The sequence below is a fragment of the Ascaphus truei genome, unplaced genomic scaffold (assembly GCF_040206685.1).
Source record: "Ascaphus truei isolate aAscTru1 unplaced genomic scaffold, aAscTru1.hap1 HAP1_SCAFFOLD_460, whole genome shotgun sequence".
NCBI lineage: Eukaryota > Metazoa > Chordata > Amphibia > Anura > Ascaphidae > Ascaphus > Ascaphus truei.
Genome location: NW_027456791.1, coordinates 177,452 through 193,419, shown reverse-complemented (window position 1 = coordinate 193,419; position 15,968 = coordinate 177,452). Strand labels below are relative to the sequence as shown.

The following is a 15,968-nucleotide window of genomic DNA, read 5'->3' as shown; positions in this document are numbered from 1 at the left end:
AGCACAGGTGGCTCAATCAGTGGCTCAGTCTTTGACTGAGCCACTGATTGAGCCACCTGTGCTGAAGCTGGGACTGATTAAGCCATCTGTGCTTAAGCTGGGATATCCTTCAAACCTGACCTGGTGGGGGGTCTTGAGAACTGGAGTTGAGCGCCCCTGATTTACATCAGTGTTTCACAAACTCAGGGTCGCGACCACTGGGTCGCCAGAAGCAGGGCCCCGACAGGAGGGGGACAGAGATGGGACAATTGTCCCAGGCCCAACTTCTGCGTCCGTCTTCTGGGACCCAGCTCTCCCCTACTGCTGCGGCGAGGCCTTCACTCCCAATATCTCCGCCCGCCCAGAAGTCGGTCCCAACTTCTGCATCCACCAACGCAGGACTAGAGGTCTCCCCCACACGATGAAATTAGGGTTGTCAGGTCGCTTCTCCAAAAATACTGAACACAATGGTGAAAGGTGCTTGAGACTCATCTCTCACCTCTCTCCACTCCATGCTGTTTCTTCCTCTCCTTGACCTCACCCCCAGGCTCCTGACACCTCCTGATTGGCTGCATTACCCAGCAGCAGCCAATCAGGATGGAGGAGGCTGCCGAGCCCCCTAGCAACAGCCCTGCTCTCCCTGCTCAGGGAAATTCCGTGCCCCCCGAAGCCGGACAGGTCACTATGTCCTGAGAGGTAATACCGGTATACACATACACACACGCCCAGAGCGGTAATACCGGTATACACATACACACCCAGAGAGGTAATACCGGTATACACATACATGTCCAGAGAGGTAATACCGGTATACACATACATTTCAATTATTACCTCTCATTTTTTTTTACTGTACAGAGTGTCCAAATACAGGACAGTCCGGTTCAATACTGAACACCTGGCAACCCTATTATGAAATGTGTGTGTTTTTTCAGGGGGTGGAGGGGGGGGGAGAAATTGAGTAATGGGAGGGGGGATTGAGTGTTAGCGGAGATGTATAGCTTTTTTTCAAGTTATATAGATGCAAGCTAGTATATCTGTTGTCTTTTTTTTATCTTGTTTTTATAAAAACTCAGGTCATCATTTTTTCTTTAGGTCACAGTCAAAAATGTGTTTCTTATACTGGGTCACGAGAAAACAAAGTTTGAAAAACTCTGATTTAGATCACCTATATATTTAGCTGTCTCACATTTTCATCTTGTCTCTAACTGTTATGTTACATACGCCCATAATCACAGGTTATCTCTAAGTGTCCTGAAATGTCTGTAAATTGAATGTATAACCTCTGTTCATTTAACGCACCCATGTATTAACATCATAACACTGTGCCCAAGACATATTCGAAAACGAGAGGTAACTCTCAATGTATTACTTCCTGGTAAAATATTTGTGTGTGTGTGTGTGTGTGTGTTGTATAATCTGGTTTTCACCCTATCTTTGTGCTTTTGCTTTTTGTTTAGTGTGTAACATTGCACATATCTGCACGAAGCCACGAGGAGAGCTTAAATACAAACAAATTCCTGGCCTTGACTCCACAGTTGGATGAAACAGAAGGTAAGCGTGGGAAAAATCACAATACTGTGTTCTCATATAGTAATATTTGTAAATTGAACAGATTTGCTGCGATATAACATTAAACATGTCACTGCCATTAGTAAACGTTGGTCCTAGGGATGTTAAGCCATATTTTCTCCTGTTAAGAGCATAGCGTTATCTATAACGGATGTTGGTGACATGCAAACAAAGTGTTATTGTAACTAGTGTCCGTTACGGTTAGCACGGGGACTTAGTGTTAGTTAGATCACGGTGGCCCTACTTCAGTCCTCAAGCCCCCAACAGGTCTGGTTTTCAGTATATCCAAGCTTCAGCACAGGTGGCTCAATCAGCAGCTCAGTCAAAGACTGAGCCTCTGATTGAGCCACCTGTGCTGAAGCAGGGACTGATTGAGCCACCTGTGCTGAAGCTGGGGTATCCCGAAAGCCTTACCTGTTGGGCGGAGCTTGAGGACTGGAGTTGAGCACCACTGAGGTAAGTCACAGATAAACTTTGCGTGTCTCCCATGCAGACCCTGAAATACAGCTTTGATTGAACTAATATAGCGTTATTTCAACCTCTTCTTACCCTCAACTCGGGCTAAAGACCCATTTTAGGGTCTGGATGGAAGTAACGATGAGATGTACCAATATCAAGTTATTGTTAGCTAACGCAACTTTACGCTACAATAACGGGACATTAAGCATATGCTAATGAGATGTAGTTCAGACATTTTTTTTTGCGTATAATTAGCTTTGAGGGAACATCACGTTCTGAGCCCTGATTTAGCACAGTTTGTGGATTTAGCCGTATATGAGTTAAACTCGTACCTGCTCCTTGGGGGATCGGTTCCTTAAACAGGCTGTGTTGTGTTCAGCTGTGAACTGAAAAATGTGGCGCCCTTAGGCACTTACCTGGTGCTGTGCTGCCCTCCTCCTTCAGCGCCATTTGACGCTGTGCCGTCCCGTTTCTATGGCAACCCGACGCTGTGTGACGTCACATTGCCGGCCACGCATACGCCATCGGTGCTTGCCGGCCACGCATGCGCCGATCTATACCGCCCCCAAATTTTGCCGCCCGAGCCCAATGGGAAATTCGCCACTGAGTGCGTTAAAAAAATATATGTTTTTTTTTTAAATTACAGGTTTGAAGCAGGGGGTCTCCGGAGCAGAAATCCGTTCATTTCAGCTCCGGGGACCCCCTGCATCAGGAGATACTTACCTCTGTAGCGGTGCCAGTATCTCGCTGAAGTTTATATATGTGTCCCGGTCACGCTGGCCAATAGGAAGCCGCAACGGATGACGTCACAGCTGCCTATTGGACATTTAAATGCCGCCATTTCGTTAGGCACACAGTTTCTCTGACTGCAGCGATACCGGTACCGCTACAGAGGTAAGTATCTCTGGAAGCAGGGTGTCCCTGGAGCTGAAATGAACCCAGTTCAGTTTCGGAGACCTACTGCATCAATCCTGTAATAAAAAAAAAGAAGTTAAACCCATATTGCTGCTTTATATATAGTCCTCTGTACCTTCAAAATGTGTCCAGCAGATGGCAGCAGTTAGTAGAAAACAAAATGTATTTGTGCATTACAGAATGTTTCCCGTTGCTGCAGTCTTACTACCCGATTCTGCATTTTTAAACCCCACACTTATTTTGGACACTACCGTTTGTTTTGTACGGATTTCCTGTATCCTAACTACCCAGATCAGTGCGACGTCCTCCTGTACTTTTTTTTACTTCTGAGAAATATTTTTTTTGAAGGTCCCCGTAACTTGCGATCTTCTAACAAAAAAGGTTTATATCTTAGTATTTCCTCATGTGCACGCCCCTAACTGCTTTATACTTCAGACCGAATATATTGTACACTCCACAGCTATTAGATTACATTTTTGCAGCTAGACGTAAAAGTGCTCCTATTAAATTAAGAATTCGTGCTTAAACAGGCAGTCCCACTTTGAACCAGAAGTGAACCAATAGCAGTGGCGTGTTTCATGTGTTAAATGTAAGTGATTAATGCCTTCAAAAAACAATAATCAGATAATTATTAGTATTTTGCAACTAATTTTTGATAACCAAATGCTTCGGGGGATTTGACGACCTTTAGCCTTGTCTCTTTTGCAATAAGATATGATTGTTGAGCCTAAGGCTGCATCCATAGTAGCTCCGACGGCGCGAGCAGTGTCGCTCGCGCCGAATACAAACACGTGGATGCCAATGCGCTTGGGCATAGATCGCACAAGCGCGACAGGGCGACCGGTACTTCGTGCGACAAACTCATTTGAATTTGCCGCGTGACGGCCCGGTCCCGTCTGCAGTTCAGCCAATGAGGGCATACCGCCTACGTGACGTAACGGGCACGCCCCTCGCCATGCCACCCATCGCTCCACCCTGCAGGGCACAGATTGCGGCAAGTACAGGCGTGCGCGAAGCCACACGCGCGATTGCGTGCCAGTACTATGTACGCGGCCGTAGAATCTAGTTCAAGGGTGGCCTACCAGTCCACAAGGGCCACTAACAGGTCAGGTTTTCAGGATATCCCAGTTTCAGCACAGGTGGGTCAATCAGTGGCTCAGTCTTTGACTGAGAGATACCGTTACCACTCAGTCAAAGACTGAGCCACTGATTGACCCACCTGTGCTGAAGCTGGGATATCCTTAGTACCTGACCTGTTGGGGGGAGGGGGGTGCTTTTGAGGACTGGAGTTGAGCACCCCTGTCATAGACTATATGGTCGAACACTGCACCACCCGTGCTGAAGCAGGGATATCCTGAAAACGTGACCAGTTGGTGGCCCTTGTGGACTGGTAGGCCACCCCAGAACCAGGTGTACATTTTTAGTTCTCTTCTTGGTTTTTTTTTTTAAACTTTCTTTTTATTAGTTTCAGTGCAGAAAAAAAGGCACATGGATAAAGACAATGCACATATCAGCTCGTACATCATGCCGAAGTCTCCGTATACACACACAAGCCCGGGCACACAACATTATTCTCCCATCGTGCTCCTCAAGCCAAGACCAATTCTTCACTGGGTATCCACTGGGCTCCACACAGGCTGCATCAGAGATATTAATCAAAGCACTGTCTCTGCGAGTCATGACTACTCTGTGTCCTATTAATATGCCGCGGCATCGTGGAGGGTCTCGTGAACCTATTACGGAGCACAGCAGAATGTTTTCTAGAATGGTGTCATAGACCAGGGGTGCTCAACTCCAGTCCTCAAGACTCCCCCCCCCCCCCCCACGAAAGGTCAGGTTTTAAGGATATCTTTGGATCTGAACAGCATCACTTTGAGCTGCAGGGAGCCTAGAGTTTTTGAGATACTTCCTGGTGCAGTTACCAGTGTTACTTCCTGAGTATAGATACAGCCATCCAATAGGAAGCCGCGATGGATGACGTTGCACATTCTTATTGGACAGTGGCATTTGCCAGCCATATTGAACCCCCAAATGGGGAGGAGACCACCGGTAATTATCTGGGAAAGTGGACTTCCCGAGAGCTAAGCATAAGGCTGAGTCCCCGCTGGCGCTGAGCGCCGGATGTCCTGCATTTACGGGGGGGGGGGGGGGGGGGTAGTTGAGTAGTTGAGCGTGGGGAAAGTATAATTTTTTTTGTTTATCTAAACACCGAGCGCGGGTAAGGATGTGTGCACGATCGTGCGCACAGCGTGAGCGAGGACGTACTTATATCTATATATGTAAGTAACCGCCGCAAGCGCCGCCCGCTCAGCGCTAGCGGGGACTCAGCCTAAGGCCTCGGCCATGTTACCTGCTTGCTGGTGGAGGCGCGCTGAGGCGCGCTCCCGCTCAGCACTGAGCCCCTACAGCCGCAATTAGAGCAGCTTTAGTAGGGGCTTGCCTACGCTTCCGCAAGCGCGCGGAAGCGTAGGTCTTATCAGAATTTAACATTCCCCCGCTTGCTGGCGCTCAGGGCCAGTCACGTGAGCGGTTCGCCCAATTAGGGCGAACCAGCTTCGTGACGTCACTGGCCCGCCCCCGGCCCGCCCCCTGACGGTGCGCAGGGAAAGCACCCGCTTTCCCTGGGCCTCAGCACGCCAGCGGGAAGCTTGGCCGAGGCCTAATGCGGATGAGCTCAGGAGGTCGCCCAGGTCCTATACAGGACATGCAGCCAGGATTTCTGCTTTAAAGCTGCAGTTCAGTCTTTTTTTTTTTTTTTATTTATTTTTTTACTTCAATAGTTTCATGTGTGCAATCTCTAATTACCTAAAGAACTGTATAGCTGCAGGTCAATTCGTTCTCCGTGTATTGATAGGCGAAATTTGGAGACATAATTAGAGCTGGCATATGTTTATATTCTGCCTCTATCACTCAGTGGAAGCTCATGAATATTCATGAGCTCTCCTGCACTGACATGTGCTAGAGCAGGGGGGCGCAAACTTTTTTCCCTGCGCCCCCCTGCCGGCTGTCCCCTCACTCCCGCGCCCCCCCCAACCCCAACTTACCCTCGCACCGGCGTAATGACGTCACGTTGCCATAGCAACGTGACGTCACATGACCTCGCAGCGTCATTTTGACGCCGCGTTGCCATGGCGACGCCGGGAGGAAGCCGCCGGAGCCACGGGTAAGTATGGTTTACAGAGGCCCTGCAGCTCCCCCGGCACTTAATTTAAGTGCCTTCGGGAAGCGCGCGGGGCCTCTGTAAACCCCGCGCCCCCCGTCGGCAGTCTCGCGCCCCCCCTGGGGGTCGCGCCCCATAGATTGCGCACCGCTGTGCTAGAGGGAGGGCAGGGCTGACAAAGGGGTGTGCCAGGGCTTGTGACAGGACATTAAGGGGCAGTGCCTTAGCAAATGGCGGTTACAATAGAATACAAGAAAATTGGTCTTTCAAAGTTGTTTTTTTAAAAACAGAAAATGCTAAAAGTATTTTTTCTTACTACAGAACTGATTTATTAAAAAAACACACATGCAGGATATTGACTGAACTGCAGCTTTAACCTTGGGAAGCATCACAAAGGCAGCGCAGCTATTATCATGTACTAGCGAGGTTGCTATGATCTACAAGAAGTACATTGTGTAGAAACAAGGATTTCAGGAGACATAACAATATATTACATACCATTTTACAGCCTTGTGATGCCAAAATACATGGGAATAAAGGGTTTTATTTAATCCATACGATAGTCCTTGAAGGCCCATTCCAGAGAATGGTCTGTAAGGTGACTTCCAGCGTGGAAGGTGTCTTATGGAGTAACACTGCTTAGTACTGTAAATGTGTCTCTTTATGACTAATTCAACTAAATTGGCTTTAATGTGTCTTTCAGCACGGAGAGTGTCCCATGGGTAGTACCTATGGAGTACTATGAGGTTTGGCAAAATCAGGTAGCACTATTTAGTCAAATATGGCCCAAAGCTAGGTCACAAGAAGCGACACTGGGATTTGAAGTAGCCTCTCCCACTTCAAAGTCAGTGTGGTTACCACTAGGTGACTCTCTTGCCCTTCATGTAAACACAAACCTAGAACAACAGATTCATATTAAATGTGAGGATTGTCAGGGAATGTAAAGTATTCTAATATACCAGATCTCAGCTGACACGGTGACATTCCTTTGCTTTTAGTGCTGATAGGTTTGTTACATGTGTTTATCTGAAGAAGGTATTCCCCGAAACATTGTGCATTATGTCTGCAGTCCATGCTGCGTTTCCCCCCGCCCCCCTCCCTTTAATATGAACATCAACACAATCCACACAGTGATAAGTAATTAGCTAAGTTGCCGATCGATCTGTTCTCCTGTGATCGATCAGCGAAGATTTGGCTCGGGGGTTCTCTAAATGGCTGCACAGAAGTATTCTGCAGCTAGTGGAACGCATATGCATATTAATATGACAAAGTTGTATTGTATGTCTTTATTTATATCGTGCCAAAAGTGTACTCAGCGCTTCACAAAGAATACAGTACGGGGAATTTTAAAAATACAATAAGTGCTCCCCTCCGGCTGGAGGAGTAAGAGGGTGTAAAAGACTAACGAAGATATAGGAGGGGCTCCTCCTTAAGTGCAAGTCGAAGGCATTGTATAAAGTGATGATCTGTACCCTTTCCTCTGTATAAAACCAATAAAAAAACGTGAAACAAAAAAAAATACAATAAGTGCAGCAAAAATCAGACAATGGGAAAGGAAATCCCTGCCCGAAGAGCTTACAATCTAAGAGGTTTGATGGGAAACTTACAGAGACAGCAGGTGAGGGAATAAGTGCTGTAGATGGATGTGCTTGGCAACAATGGGTGGTATAAGTGACTGTGGGACAGTAGACATGAATTCAGGCTGTTGGGATGTTTGATTTGTGGGTGAAGTTTTAAGGTTAGTCAGTGTTAAATGAAAAGGTTAACACCATTTACAGGGGAAGAGGTGGCAGGGAGCCGTGGGTGAGATCAGGTGTGTATGTCTGGATTCAGGCTTAGGGGAGATCCCCAGCAGCAGGAAGGAGTAGTTGATAGAGGGTGTGAATAGAGGATTTGTGTTGGTGCTTTTTATTGAGGGTTGTTGAGAGAGATTTGTATAAATAATGGTGCAGTGTGGAGTGGGGAAGTTGGAGAGAACAGGGACATTCACCAAGGAGTAAGGAAACAGTAAACAGAAATTGCAATAAGGAGGGCATAGTGGGATACAGGATGAGAGACTTCCCAGTTATTGGAGGATAGAAAGAGTACAAATAATCACAGCTTTTAGAAAGTAAAGTTCTCACAGTTGTAAAGTTGTTGTTCAGAGTCCAGATCTTCCTCCAATCTTCACCTCCAATTTCAACTCCAAGATTAACTCTGCCACACACTTTGATGTTACACAGCCATATGGCTCACAGCCAAGGTATCCTGCCTTAAGTATTCTAAAACAAAGCCACATTGACTACTAATTAAGGGAGGGGTCTGCCTAATCAACTCAGACACACCAAATTGTTAATTACATTTTAGGATCTTGCAAATTGATAGTAGAATCCAGCTCACACATACCAATCTTAATACATTTTAAAATCTGTAGCAATTGATAGAATCCAGCTCACACATACTTAAATGTTACACTTTGATGCTCTGTGGGGAAGATCATGTGACCAGTCAGTCACTAGATACAATTGGTGCACTGCTAGAGAGAGGGAAAGGCTCAAAAAGGTGTGTGCCAGAGCCTGTTGAAGGGGATGTGACTTCGTAAATGGCTGCTATAGAAACAAAAAATGCTTGTTACATTATAATACATAAAAATGTCATCAGTTTGTTTTTTTTTGTTTTTTTAATACTACAAGTATTTTCTCATAGTACTAAACTGATTTATTTAAAAAAACAAAACAAAAAAAACATTTGGATATTGCCGGGTCTGCAGTTTTCAATGTCTGTGGGACTTTTGTCACAGAGTTTTTGAGTGCCCCAGGATACTGTTCTCTACTGAAGTCTATGGCAAGATTTCTGCAGCCGCCGTCTTTGGATCATTTAAATGAACAGTAAAACATGCAAAAAATCTGAGGCAGTTTCACGATGCTGCAAATATTTGCAAAGGTATTCAGTCCTTCTGCGTGCAAAGGTTTGCTGCAGGACAGGAATGAAAATCCTTTCTCAGCGGAGTGCAACGTGTGTTAAAGAACTGTATTTTCTCACTTGATTTTCACCATCAGTGGGAAAGTTGTGTGGTGTTCAGTTTTATGATGTATTGGTCCTGAAGAAAATGGCATTCCTTGTAAGATGTAATTGTCTCACTTACTTGTGCATACATATTCTTGTACACGACCAGCAATACATTCTAAATCCTATGTGTGTTTTTTAAAATAAATCCATTGTGTAGTATTAGATAAATCTGTATTTGGCCGATTATAGGGCAACCCCGAAAATAAGGTGACCCTCTACTTTTAGAAGCAGCTGGAAAGAAAACGGTTTACTCACACACTCACACACACTCTGTGTGTGTGTCTCTCCGTGTGTGTCTCTCTCCATGTGTGTGTCTCTCTCTGTTTGTGTCTCTGTGTGTGTGTCTCTCTTTCTCGCAACAAGCAACATGGCTGCTTTAGGCTCCCAAGGTGGAGCTTCCTCCATTTTACCCTCCTACATCCGACTGCTGATTGACTCGTAAAGTGGGTGTGGCCCGATTATAAGGCAAGTATGGATCGCTCAACTTGACTTTATTAATGAAAAAATCTCCTTATAATCGGGCCAATACGGTACTTACTACATTAAATATATATATGATTTACCCACTCTTTACGCCCTTTTTAATGCGTTTGTATGTATAAAGCTTTATCGGGTTGCTAAAGCAACCATTTAGAAAAGCACAGCACTTCCTCTTCTAAAATAGGATGGCCATATTGTGAACCTAGGGAAGCGGGATCTCTGCCAATCGATCACGGGAGAGTGGATCGATCAGCTTAGGTAATTAGATTTCCTTAAAGCAGCACTCCTGGGGACCCTTTATGTGATTTAAAAAAATAAAATATAAATAGGTTTGAAGCAGGGGGTCTCTGGAGCTGAACTGTGTTGATTACAGCTCCTGGGATCCCCTGCACCCCGAGATACTTAGCTCTGTAGGGGGCGCTGGTATTTTTCTACTGTGTAAATGTCCTATGTGGGCCAATAGGAAGCCGCAAGGTATGATGTCACGGCTTCCTAGTGGCCTGTGGGACATTTAAGCCGCCATTATGTTAGCCCAAACTTGCTCATCCGGAGCTGCTACCAGCACCTCCTTCCGAGGTAAGTGTCTCGGGAAGCGGGGGGTCCCCAGAGCTGAAATCAATGCGGTTCAGCTCGAAAGACCCCCTGCTTGAAAACTATTTTAAATAAAAAACAGGCAAACTGAGTATAAGACCTCGCTCAAACTCCAGATGAAGGTACTGTATGCTGCCGGGGAAGTACACAGAATTGATACAGAGATAGATGGATCGTGTCAAAGGGGCACGGTCCACACAGAGAATCCTCTTGAAAAGGCGATCAACAGACCAGAATATTATGGTATAATTATTCTAGAAATGGTCTTTATTAATAAAGATTTTTTAACTATTCTTTTGCAATTTGGTGAAGACCATTTCTTGACCGTGCCCCTTTGACACGATCCATCTATCTCTGTATTAAATAAAAAAACAACAAAAAGGACGTGTCCCCAGGAATGCTGCTTTATTAAACAAATAAAACAAAAATAAATAAATGCAACCTGTATTGCCACTAAAAGGCATCGTGAGGCTCATGTACAACACCAACAATGTATCATTTCCCTGTTTATTCTCCAGCAGGTATTACAGCTTACAAAGAGGGTTATATGTGTAACATTCATGGCCAACAGTTTTACAAAGACTTACAAAGTAGTGTGTCTGGGCAATGGAAACCCAGGGGTAGAATAGGAGATTGAATTCATGAAAGAGAACAATGACTTTGTCCTTGTCCCTAAATGACCAAAATGTAGCCAAACTGGTGGGGAGAGTGACAGAAACAAATTCCTGATTCGATGCTACAAACACTAGATGTATACGAAAGTCCAATTAGGCAATGAGTGCTGATGAAGACGCCAATATGTAGCTTAAAGGTTTAAACTGGAACCATGAATCGTAAATCATCGGCAATAAAAGTCCGTCCAATAAACCTAGTTTGTGTGGAATATTGGGGTAGCCACCTCACCTGATCCAGCAGAAGATGTAAATCAAGGGGAAAGCAGCTGACTAATCACCTAATAACGGGCTCAGTGTGGAGACCGAGTAGGTTGTTTGTATAGGTGGAGATATTTCCATTAAAGCAAGGAGATTGTGGTAACACTTTACAGATCATTGGTAAGACATTGGCCAGATCATTTGTCCATTGTTAATGTACTGTATTTATTTATCAAATGTTTTACCAGGAAGTAATAATACATTAAGAGTTACCTCTAGTTATGATGACAAATACATGGTTACAAATACATAGTTGCATTAATTGAGCAGGGTTAGGCTAAGGCCCCGCTCCCTGAGTCAGCACGCCCACACTGCAGACAGGCGGCGCGCTGACAGGCAATTGACTGCGATGTTCGGTCTGTATGGAGCCGTGAGCCAGAGTGGGAGGGGGGGGGAGGGCGGGAGGGGGGGGGCGTGGTAAAACTTTGTGAAGATCGTGGTGCCGTCCACCCCCCCCACCCCCACACACAACACATACACACATACATATACACTCACACACTTTTCCCCTGCAGCTCCTTCCCAGCTCCCCTCCCAAGCCGCCTCCCATCCGTAGCTCCTTCCCTCCCCTCCTTCCCTCATTGGCTAGCTGCCGCACCACGTGACGCGTCAGAGCTGCAAATCACTAGGAGCTTGCAGCATCGGCCGGCTGTCACGTCACAGCACGCAGTCAGCCAAGTAGTAAGGAGGCTGCAGGGACCTCCACGCTGGAGGAAAGGGGCTGGAGGTCCGCGGCCGCACGGGCCGTCGGAAGCAGCGGGACCCAGGCCTTCTACATTATATATAAGACATTGCGTGAACAGTTAAAGATAATATATATTATAGGCGTATGTAACAGTTACATACCAGATTAAAATGTGTGAGAGCTTTAGTTTTGAAAGAACTTAAACTTCTAGTGGTTTTGAGAGTCTCAGGTAGATTGTTCCAGTTGTGAGGTGCACGAAGCCGGTAAGAGAAAGAGCAGCAGCCGGATACTTTGTTGAACCTTGGGCCAGTGAACGGTCTTTTGGAGTCAGATCTCAGATGATAAGTGCTGCATGTGGTAGGGGTGAGGAGCTTGTTAAGATAGACGGGTAGCTTGCCCAGAAAGTATTTGAAGTCAAGAAAGGAAAAATGTACTTTGCGCCTAAGAATAAGAATAAATACTATATGACTAGCTTTTTGAATTGTAACTCCAGTTATGTAGTTTACCTCTTGTCATGTGGGTGTGACAAAAAATATGTCGGGCGAACTATAAGACCTGTAAAGTCAAGAATTGCAGAACATGTTCGCTTGATTAAGAAAAGGGATCAAACACATCCGGTATCCCGCCATTTTTCTACGTGCCATATGGGGGGTATTGATAACTTCAAATTTTCTGTCATAGAACATATCCCTTGTCATATTCGAGGTGGGGACAGAGAAAATGTACTTAATAGGCGAGAAATGTACTGGATTTACACCTTGGGCACCCTTCACCCATTGGGTATCAACCAGGACTGGGAGTTGAAACATTTCCTGGTGGATTAAATCAGACTCAGAGGGGTGTCCAGGTGTTATTCTACTATATCACCTTATGAATTAGTACAGTTCAGGAATGAATAAGATATTAAGTTTCAAACTATGTGTGATATATATTGTTTGAAAACATTTATTTATTTTTTTCTATACAATTGGTACATTTTTTTGTCTATAATTGGTACATTTGTCCCCTATAGTCCACATAATCATTCCTTATGGATTATATACCTAGGAATGAATTTGTATAGCTAATAATACATAGTATATTGAATTAGAGTGTATACCTTTAAATCCGTCCTCCATTTTTTCTAAAGTTGCTAGTCTAATCTTTCAACATATGTTCTATCAGCCTTTTGTTTTTAAACCCATGTTTTTATTCTGTTTTAACATGTTTTGTAATCATAGTATGTATTTTGTATCTCATATGGGGCGTCTATTATATAGGTATCTATGACAGATCACGACTTTATGCTCATTACGGGCTACCTCACTTCCAGCTGAGAAGGGGAGTATTATACTCCTGTAGCCAATTAGAAGCTGTCATGGTGTATATAGTAGACGCCGCATGTGAAAGGAACTCACTCTTTGAAAAAGTCTGATCCCAGACGAAACGCGTCAGAGTGTTCACACGCTGTTGTTCATGTTGCATAACAAATAAAGTTTTTTATTTTTTCTACCTTGCGTGAGGCTGATTGGAGGAGCTGTGACCGCCGCGTCATTTCCTTTTCCTTCCCGTACTTTGGTCATCACTTGAGTCTAGGCGCAATCTAGTTATTTGAGCATTTTGCAGTGATGTGTGTTGTAGTTACATTTGATGACAAAGTTTCATATTGGGTTATAGAGGGTGTATAGTTTGCCAAGGTTTGGGGTACTGTACCATATACTATTTCTCCAAAGTCTATAATTGGCATTAGCATCTGCTGTGCAATGCGCTTTCTGACCAGCGGGCTGAGGGAGGATTTGCTCCTATAAAGTACACCTACAGTAGTTTGGCATAGGTTTTGGATGTCAGGGTATCAATTTGCAACCCAAATGTTAGATGGGAATCAAACCATATGCCCAAATATTTAAAACTAGTGGCAGGGGCTAGGACGGTATTAGAGTTGGATATCATACAGTTTTTCATGTCCTAACGAAAGTAAGCAATACCGTGCAAAGTTTGCATCAACCAGCTGATTCTAAACTACTAAAGGGCCTCAGTATTCCTGGAAGAAAGGGATAAGATTCTAGAAATAAGATAATAATAAGTAATTGAGCCCTGATAAGATACAGCAGGAAATCATTCCCAGGAGTTCAACTGCAGAATTCTAGTAGCTGCAGAGATTCTGCAGACGTGTAATTTACAGAAGTTGCATGTTTTATTACCTGTAAGTGGATCCACATGAGACACATGAGTTCTTTAAAGAATTAGTTTTCCAAGAGCCCTAAAAAGAATTACTTTGAAGAAATATAACTTGAAGGTGTAATAAATTATTAATTTTTGGGGAGATAATCTTTGCAGATAATCTGTGGATCTATCTTTGCAAAACCTCTCGCTCTGTGATTATTCAGTTATTTGGGAATTACCCGTATGAATCAAGGTAAGCGAAATGATTTGGTTTCCTATTACCCAGGGGAAACAGGGTAACAAGACTCAAATGTTGATAACTACAGTCCAGTTCTTTTTGGTCAACAGATGCAACCAGCTTCGAGATGGGTCAAATATTTTTCCCAGTGTTTCCTACTCAGCTTCCCACTGAAGACGAGGAACATGATGTCCAAGAGGCCATGCAAGGTAGATCTTCATACAGGTGTCAGGACAGTGGTTACAACAATACATGTTTCATAAAGGGGATGTACAATATTGTAAGTGCCTATATTTGGTACTGCAAGTGTAGTTCCCAAGAAAAATTGAGGTTGTATGCTTTACTACTGGAACTTTTAGAAATCTGGCTTTGATGGCAGTCAGACGAAGACTTCTAAGGCTGCGTCCACGCTGCTGCTGAGTGCGCTTGGTGCTTAGCGCGTTGAGTTCAATGAATGTCAATGTGCCCGGCCATGCTCACGCGGTGCATGCACGCTCTCGTGCCCTTGGCGAGACAGATGAAATTGATTTTCAGGCGCACTGAAGGGTCACATGACCTTCAGCACCAGTCACTGCTCGGCCACCCTCTATGGAAGTATCTCTGGAAGCAGGGGGTCCCCAGAGCTGAAATTAACACAGTACAGCTCCGGAGACCCCCTGCTTCAATCTTGTAATAAAAAAAAACACAATACATGAAACCTGTATTGCTGCTTTAATCCCATTCATTTGAATAGTGCTGCAAGCCTCACTAGCAGAGAAGACATCTACAGGTATACTGAAAAGAGTCGCATGTGGGAGATAGCAGCTTCCCCAAACACCATTTAACAAAGGGCAACATATGAAGTACAATGTTTGGGAAAAGATGGCCCAAGACTGGCTGTCTCTAGGCAGTGGGTGTTTGGTTGAGTTTTGGAGATCGGTACAGTGGATGTCTTGTCACATTATTACAGAACAAAATCAGTCTAGGAATTGATGTACATTATGATGAAACCACATAATAGATTTAAAGACATCTAAGGATTTGGATTCATCTTGCGGACAGTTCTCCCCCTTAGAAGAAAGTGTATCAGCTTTCAGACGAGACTTCAAATGTAATGTCCTTTAATTTGCACTATTGTTTTTACTGAAGTCTAGTTAACAATTTAGTACCATTATTTACACAGTAAACTTGACATGACTTTTTATAGGTAACATTTCCGGAACTGAAACAAGGGAATTATTAAACCAAACGGAGAGGTCAAATGTCAGAACAACGCAAAGGAAAAGCAGGAGCCAGAGGAAAGAAGTGGATTTTATTCAAAGGAACATTGAGGTATGTAAAAACAAGAGCTATGTCCTGCAGATCAGAGCAAGGTGGATAACAAAATATACCATATTTGCCCGATTTATATGGCAACCCTGAATATAAGGTGGCCCCTTAATTTCAGTAGTAGCTGGAAAGAAAAAAGTTTACACACCTAAATATACACAGACGCACACACTCTGTGTCTCTCTGTCTCTATCTCTCTCTTTATCTCTGTCTCTTCCTGTGTCTCTCTCTCTGTGTCTGTCTCTCTCGGTTTGAGCTTCCTGCCACAAGCAACATGGCTGCTTCAGGCTCCCAAGGTGGAGCTTCCTCCGCTTTACCCTCCTACCTCATACATCTGACTGCTGATTGGCTCACAAAGTGGGCGGGCCTTATTATAAGGCAAGTACAGTAGGGCCCCGCTTTACAGCGTTCCGCTCATACAGCGCTTCCCAAAGTATACCCATATTCATTAGGTTCGGT

At 44.5% G+C, this 15,968-nt stretch overlaps 1 protein-coding gene across 6 annotated transcripts in view; it reads left to right on the top strand.

Annotated features, from left to right (window-relative positions):
- FSIP1 (fibrous sheath interacting protein 1) overlaps positions 1 to 15,968 on the top strand; it is a 41,598-nt gene that overhangs the window by 14,932 nt on the left and 10,698 nt on the right. For all 6 annotated transcript variants that reach the window (XM_075584150.1, XM_075584149.1, XM_075584154.1 and 3 more), the window contains 3 exons: positions 1,440 to 1,533; positions 14,312 to 14,410; positions 15,388 to 15,512. In XM_075584150.1, coding sequence (XP_075440265.1) covers positions 1,440 to 1,533; positions 14,312 to 14,410; positions 15,388 to 15,512 — 318 coding nt within the window. The remainder of the gene's footprint in view (positions 1 to 1,439; positions 1,534 to 14,311; positions 14,411 to 15,387; positions 15,513 to 15,968) is intronic.